This window comes from Sinocyclocheilus rhinocerous, unplaced genomic scaffold (genome assembly GCF_001515625.1).
Source record: "Sinocyclocheilus rhinocerous isolate Xijiao unplaced genomic scaffold, SAMN03320098_v1.1 scaffold171, whole genome shotgun sequence".
NCBI lineage: Eukaryota > Metazoa > Chordata > Actinopteri > Cypriniformes > Cyprinidae > Sinocyclocheilus > Sinocyclocheilus rhinocerous.
In genome coordinates, this window is record NW_015642206.1 from 278,488 (window position 1) to 286,821 (window position 8,334).

At 36.8% G+C, this 8,334-nt stretch overlaps 1 protein-coding gene across 1 annotated transcript in view; it reads left to right on the forward strand.

Moving 5' to 3' along the window:
- LOC107755715 (death-associated protein kinase 1-like) overlaps positions 1-8,334 on the forward strand; it is a 95,088-nt gene that overhangs the window by 64,593 nt on the left and 22,161 nt on the right. Inside the window, exons 13-17 of the mRNA XM_016572599.1 lie at positions 2,393-2,491; positions 3,018-3,116; positions 3,843-3,941; positions 6,088-6,291; positions 7,654-7,752. Coding sequence (XP_016428085.1) covers positions 2,393-2,491; positions 3,018-3,116; positions 3,843-3,941; positions 6,088-6,291; positions 7,654-7,752 — 600 coding nt within the window. The remainder of the gene's footprint in view (positions 1-2,392; positions 2,492-3,017; positions 3,117-3,842; positions 3,942-6,087; positions 6,292-7,653; positions 7,753-8,334) is intronic.

Here is an 8,334-nt window from a genome sequence, read left to right on the forward strand (position 1 = left end):
CTCAGGTGTGTTTGATTAGGGTTAGAGGTAAACTCTGCAGGAAAGTGGATCTCATGAGCCATATTTGAGGATCACTGTTTTAAGATGTCCTTGTTACATTTATATAATTAAGAGTAATGTTAATTTAATAATGCTGAGTAATGTTAATAAACAACAAGTAGGTACCATAGGACTAATTTATTGTTATTACTATAGTATAAGGATTTCACTTAGGCTTTTAATCACATATAAACACACACAGAGCACATCATACATGGTAAACATTGAAGCTTGTGTTAGAACAAACTAGAACATAACCTCTGTAGCGTCTGCGTAGAATCATGCATGATCTTTGGGTTTTATGGCTTAAGAGACCCTTTTAGCTTTTGACATTTGCATATAAATTACAGTCCTGGTCACAGACGTTACACTTATATGGGTGCTAAATGTCAAATGGTTCCCCCCCACTCTCAAAGAGATGCTAAACAGTTTCACCACTCGCACCTTCATGTGGGGTTTCAAACACATTCCAAAGAGACGTAAATGACCCCCCGGGGCCAGGCACAACAGGCCAGGCCGGCTGACCAAGCAAACTAACACACACACACACAAACACACACACATAAAGACATTTCTTTATTTAGACTATAATTAATCAGTTATAATTGTATCTGGTATATGCATGTGTTGTTTGTATGTTTCCCTATTGTATTAGCCTAGTTACAACTTTTTATTTGTATTAGTTAGACTCTCAATGCTTATATTCAGGTATATGAGTGTATCTCTGCTTTAAGATCTTCTAGATGTTTCGTTCTTGGTATCAAAATGATCAGCTCTTTATTCCTCAAACAATGATCTACACTATGCGATCGTGAAATGCATCTTACTATTTGTAGCATATTTTGGGTAAAACTGCACCAATCTTCCAGACCAGCAATAAACATGCAAATGGGCCATAAACAAGAGACAAAGAAAGTTTCTCCCGCTCAAAATTCATGCCTCTGATTGGCCATTCCACCTAAAAGGGGGTGTGAATACAAACCCTCAAAAGGCATTAGCCCGAAATAATCTTTGCTCAGAAACCCTCTTCGTTTGAGACGACACTTTTCCAAGACTCTCAAGATTTTTCCTCTTGAGTTTTTATTTTCCGGCAGTTTTTATCTTCAAGTAACTTTAGTCGCTGTGGACTTTTCCTTCTTCAGAAGAACCAGAAGTAAAACCTCCAGCTCACTCCTAACGAACTTATCAAAGACCTCCGTTGTCTACCTCATCAGGACTCTTGTTCAGCAATCGAAACCAATGCAAGTAACCGTTTACAATTATTTAGATGCGTGTTTAAGTCTCAGCCCCTTTTAAGGTGATTTTTTGATTCTCTGATGTTTCTCAAAGGTTGTGTCTAAAATTGATGTGAAATACTGCCATCCTTTTCCTTTCCTCTCTCTTTTCCTTACTTTGTTTCATTCTGTATATATATGTGTGTTGTTTAGTTATATGTTAGATATAGTTTCATTTATTAAATCCCTTATATTCACGATCGATTGCTTCTGTTTGCTGCTCACAATTCGAAGTCAATGAATGTTTGAACCCTTGCTACATTTGCTAAATTACTGCTAGCACTGCATAAAGAAGGACAGTTTATTCTTCCTTGGCCAGGAAAATAATCGTTCCTTGAATTGATAAATGATTATATTGTCTGCTCGGTGGACGGACAGATCAAATAATTGTAATATTGATTCTGCTACAGTTAATTCGAAGATATAATCTAAATATTTATTATTAATCATAACCAGTTATAATTAGTCATAAATATTTCCCTTGTTGAGCTGAAAAACCCTACAATGCGCACGGCACTTTTACAAGCCATTTGAAAGCGAAGAAAAGAGGGAAACTCAAACGAACTAACATAACCCCACCCCACCCCAACGGTGATACCGAATGTCTTGTGTGTATGGCATGTGTGTGACACAGGAAAAGTGTTTGTTTAGAAGGAGGGAATGAGGCCGAGGTTGATGAAATGGTAATCTGCTCACAGATGTGAAGGGACAAGCGTGCTTTTAATTGTATTCCTCACAGCTGTCCAGCGCTCTCTGTGTTTATGTATGCACAGGGAACACTATTCCCATGACTCTCATGCATTTATTAATTCAGAGGAGTTTATCGCCATTCTTGAGAAACAATTCAAGTCTTGTGCCTGCAAGAATTTTTTACCAACCAACGTGATTGCTCTTCGCCAATTAAAACTGCTGTGCGAACAATGAAAAAGGAATCAGGCTGATTTGAATTGGCATGCTCATGCTGACTCAGAATTATAGGTTTAATTAAAGCTGCTTTTGAATGCTACGAGGAGCTATTAATGCCTTGTTATATTCAATAAAGTGATTCCTGTTTGTGTGTGTGTGTGTACATATTTCAGCACGGAACCCCTCCGCTCCTGATTGCTGCGGGCTGTGGAAACGTCCAGATCATTGATGTGCTAATGAAAAAAGGAGCGGAGATTCAAGCCTTTGATAAGGTGTTGTACTCCATTCTCTCAGATAATTAATGTACAAGAAAATAATGTACTATTCAAAAGTTTGTGGTTGGTATGATTTTTGTTTTATGTCTTATGCTCACCAAGACTAAATTTATTAGATCAAAATACAAAAAAAAAAAAAAAACCTAATATTGTGAAATAATATTTCAATTTAAATATTGAAAGGTTATAATATATAAATATATAATATAGTATATAATATATTAATATATTATAATAAATATTACAGTTTAGTATTTTGTATTTTAATATGTTTTAAAATGTAATTTATTCTTGTGATGGCAAAGCTGAATTTTCAGCAGCAGTTACTGACCCTTCATACTATTGTTCATTTTAATGTCTTAAAGTATTCATTTCATTAAAAAAACATCAAACTTAGAGGAAGACACTGAATACGTTTCACCAGTAGTTTTAACAGGGTTTAAATGGTAAATTTGGACATGATAGACACCAAAACGGCTGAAAATACATACAACTCCACACAACATGCCATTCTTTTCCTCAGACTGGAGCCACCGCTATCTACCATGCCGCCCGACATGGTCATGTGGGGACCTTGAGATTCTTGCATGAAAAGAAGTGCCCTCTGGACATCCAAGATAAGGTGCCTCCATCTTTCTCTATCTCCCTCACTCTCTCACACACACACACTCAACAATCACAACCCCAGGGAGAGGACAGATTCGATTTTTCAAAGGGTTTCCCCATCTGGCACCTTTTCTCCAGAAAACCTTTCCTACTGAGTTCTGAGTTCACACGCCTCTCTACTTCCCATTGGTAATTTGCAGTTGCTATGGTTACTCGCTGGCCTGAGGTTTGCTACTGTATGAAATAATTGTTGACTGCCTCACTAGTTAGTGAAGTGTGCTCAGTCAAGCGAATTCGCCGGGTAAAGTGTTGTTGAGTTTGTCGGGACTGCCATACAGAATCACACTTGGCGTGTCCGCAGCTTCATCATTACGAGTGTAAAGCGAGTTCTTTAAACATCCGCCTCAGCCTGAACTGTTTCCAGGAGGAAGTCCAGCGCAAAGCTGATTTGGGAAGGGTTTTGGCACACAAAGATCTCTCCCTTGAACGGGTCACATTCTGTTTACGCAGCCTTTCCAGTTGCTATAACCCTACTTCGGCAGCAGGGAAATCCTTTAATGAAGTTCTTAGCTGTTTCTTGTTCAGCAGTTTTGATAGTTTCCCTGATGTACACACACACATGGTCATTGCATTTTTTTGTTTAGATCATCAGGGTGTAATCACATTAATAAAATGCCTGCTCATCACTGAATTATGGGCAGACGTCAGCATGTAATTCATAATGTTTGACATTCTGTTTTAGTCTGGAGAAACGGCTCTGCATGTGGCAGCTCGCTATGGTAATGTGGATGTAGTCCAATACCTTTGCAGCATCCATGCCAACCCTGACCTAGTGGACCGGGTAGGTATCAAACACACACACACACACACACACAAACTGATCTACACCACGCTGAACAGCCCAAGCCTCTGTGGACTAATATATGACACTTAGCGGTGTGGATACAGCATCACGCAAAAGTTCAGTTACCATTGTGCAAATGCGATATTAACAGTAATTTAATTTAATAGATGACCGATTAAAGGCAGGGTAGGTGATTTATAAAAAAAAAAATAATAAAAACATTTTTTTTGTTACGCTGCTTGAAAGTCTTTTCACATCCTGATAGCAATCAGCAACTTAAGTGTCTAAATGAATTTATATATATTTATATTGTCTGTGGAAGGCGTAGAACCATAAAATGTTCATCCAATCATATTCCTTGGTTCGAAGGATTATGATTAGGATAGGCTGTCCTACCTGACTGTCAGTGCATATATTTGCATATCTCCGCACACCCTGTTCATGCAGACATGATACTTCATCACCCTACATTTAAAGGGTAGATAAAGATATAAAAAGAGTAGTGTTGGGTTGGTCATGTGACCTTAGTTTTTTCATCAGTCATGAGATGTCTGCTACTCTTATTAGCCTTCTGATATGACTGGAGTATTCATCTCATGTGAGTCCACATGAAGTACTATTTTTAATGATGAAGATCTTGAGTGTATCTTTTTTTTAAGTATTACTTCTGTAGCGAATCAGCTCATGGGGAAATATGAATAATTAATCATAACTAGTTATAATTAATTATAAATATTTAGATCCGTATTACACAATTCATAATTATTTTAAATTGCCCCTGTTATGGGTAATGAAAGGTTCATATTTTGGTTTTGGGAGTCCCCAACAACAGATTGACATGCATGCAAGGTCAAAAAACATTTTCATTGAAAAGATCAACAAGTGGGCGGGCAATATGCTAATGTTTCATGTTGACGTCAACATGAAACGGCTTGGGATTCGTTTTAAAAACGACTCATTTCAATGATTCAGAGTCGACTCTTTCTTTTGAGAGACAATAATTTTATACATGGTGCACTTTCAGATTTAAAACTTTGCAGTATGTTTTCATTCACTTAGAGCTGTGTTACACACTGCATGAAAGGTAATTTTCAAAAATCCATAATAGGGGCACTTTAAAGTAGTTTCCAGTATACACTACAGTAGCCAGTAAGATTATTTTTGTAAGGATACATTAAATTGTTTATTTCTGTTTAAAATAAGTACTGTTCTTTTAAACTTTCTAATCATCAAAAAATGTTTCCGCAAATGTATTAAGCAGCACAACTGTTTTCAACATCGATAATAATAAGAAATGTTTCTTGAGCAGCAAATCAGCATATTAGAATGATTTCTGAAGGAGCATGTGACACTGAAGACTGGAGTAATGGCTGCTGAAAATTCATCTTTGCCATCGCAGAAATAAACAGACATTTTAAACTGTAGTAAAATCAAAAGTAAATTCAGCCTCGGTGAGCATAAGAGACTTCTTTTAGAAAATCCCACCAACCCCAACGTTGGAATGCTAATGTATTTATATTAGTAACGTTCAACTTGGAAAAAAAGAAAATGTTCTTTTATAAAAGAAAATACTTGATCTCAGATGTCTTTGATGACAGTGGGAAATGTAAATGTAATGAATGGTTTCGCAAGTGCTGAAGTGACAGGAGTGCTGAAAACGAATCATGTTCATGCCTCACTTTATTTGTTCAGCACTATGAGCTCACAGCATTAACGTTCATAGGCAGGTAGTTTCCTGTGCTTTTAGAAATACTGCTTAGGGAGCATCCATCTCCCGCCACAAAAGCAAAAGTGTCCTAATTGATAGATTTCAGGAAGGAGTCACTCTTAAAAACATGCTGTACCTTAAAGGGGTCATATGATGCTATTTTAAAGATCATTATTTTGTGTATTTGGTGTAACAGAATATGTTGACATGCTTTAATGTTCAAAAAACACATTATTTTTCAAACAGGAGGCAGACACAGCCACGGATTGTATGTTTCAAATTGTTACATTCATTGGAGGTGTCAGGGTCACAGGCTAATTAATTAAGAGCAATTCATCACATGAAATGGCCTTGACACAGACTAATGTTGTTTTGTTAGCTCCATGTGTTCAAGGTTATTTATGAATGCCAAAGAATGTTTTCATGCCTCCACAGGAGCAGGAGACACCTCTCCACTGTGCAGCCTGGCATGGTTACTCGGCGGTTGCCAGAGCCTTGTGCGAGGCTGGCTGTGATGTGAACGCCCGGAATCGTGAGGGCGAGAGCCCGTTACTCACCGCTTCTGCCCGCGGCTTCAAGGACATCGTGGAGTGTCTGCTGGAGCATGGGGCGAACTTGGACTCTGCTGATAAGGTGAGGACAGACACTTATTAAATATTAGCCATTAACAACTGAAGTGGTAGGGCGATTTATTGTTCTTTAACGGTGGACTGTGTCTTTTTTTAATATTAAAACACCTTCTGTTTCTTCTGATGCATGCTGTTTTTGTTGTATACATTGATAGCTTGCCATTCAAAATAATTATTGATTACCCTTCACCCTTGATCATGGTGTGCTTGCATCTAGTTTTTTTTTTTAGAAAATTCAGGAAATTTTCTATTCTACTTTTTATTAGGCTATTATTATTTATTTTAGGCTATAAAACACAGGCGGTGGTGTTTTATCCTATTGTTGATTCATATAAAATAAACGCTAAAAAGAAGACTATTTTGTGAGTGCGGATCATGGTCTCATTCATAGGCTACTATGAAAAATAATGTTTAATAAACACAATACTATGCATCCCGCACCGTGGTTGAATCTGCCGGTGGGGGCGGGGCCACAAATCCATGAGTTTACAAACCCGAGGGAACGGAATGCGAAAGCGTGCGCACGGATTATGAATTTGTGGGTACGGATTCAAAATCCGAAGGTACGGTTTACAAAATCTGAGCGCACGGATTGGAAATTCGTGGGTACGGTTTATTAATCCGTGGGCACGATTTGTTAAACCGAGGGAACCGTTTAAGAATTCGTGAGTACGGTTAATAAACTGAGGGGACGGAATGCAAAACCGTCGCCACGGATTGTTTTTTTTTCTCCTACAGGTGACTTCCCGGGTTCCGTACATCTCTTTGGTCCACTGTGAAAGGAAAGGTCTTTGAATGTTTTTCCATACTAAAGCGATTACATGTTTGGCTTGTAACAAACTAAAATCTTTAAGCTTCCACATGTTTGCATTTAAAGGAAACTTTCAGGATATGTATGCAATAAACACAGTTTAGGTTCCAAAGGGATTTTTTTTCTCCAGTCATTTCAGAAACCATTATATACCAGTTATTACCTTTGTTTTATTCAAGTATTAATGAGTGCGCTTTTTCTTGTCAGTCTTGAATCATCATCCACTCCTTTTTCACTTCTTAAAGTCCCCTCAACTGACCCCAATTACTTGGTTGCAATTTTCTTGAATTTTTTACATACCAGTTATGCATGCTTGTTAATTCTGTGTGAAATTTTTAAATGGCACTTCCATTACAGCTGGAAGACGATTTTAGTTCCTTCTAACTGAGGGCTTTACAGGTCAAGAGGAACTGAATTATATTAATATGAAATTGAATCATAAGCATTCTGCACTGTTATACACTTGAACAATTTTCTGACCTTTTGTTTTCTAGTTAGCATTTGTGATGAATAATTCTCAGAAAGAGTGTTAATAGATATTTGCTGTTTATTTGTCTGTAGTTTGGGAGAACAGCTCTTCACCTGGCAGCTAGTAACGGTGGTCTGGAGGTGGTGCGTCATCTCTGTGTTACAGGAGCCAACACTGAAGCCATCACTAATGTAAGTTCAAGACCATCAGGGTTTTGATATGAATAAATAATATATCATTTGTAACAGTATTATACATTTATTTATAAAAAATATATACATTTATATATAAAGTACCATTCAAAACAGGGCCAGTAAGATTTTTTTTTTTAAAGAAATGAATAGTTTTATTCAGCAAAGATACATTAAATTGATCAAAAGTGACAGTAAAGACATTTGTTACAAAGATTTATGTTTCAAATAAATGCTGCTCTTTTGAACTTTCTATTAATCAAAGAATCCTAAAAAAAAGTATAATTTTTCCTCAAAACTATTAAGCAGCACAACTGTTTTCAACATTGATAATAATAATAAATTATTATTGAGCGGTAAATCGGCATATTAGAATGATTTCTGAAGGATCATGTGACACTAAAGACTGGCTGAAATAATTGTTTCACAATATTAATGTTTTTACTGTATTTTGATCAAACAAATGTAGCCTTGGTAAGCATAAGAAACTTCTTTCAAAAAATGGTAAAACCCCAAACATTACAAGTTTCTCTATATAAGGGTCACTCACTATAAATATTTATATATATATATATATATATA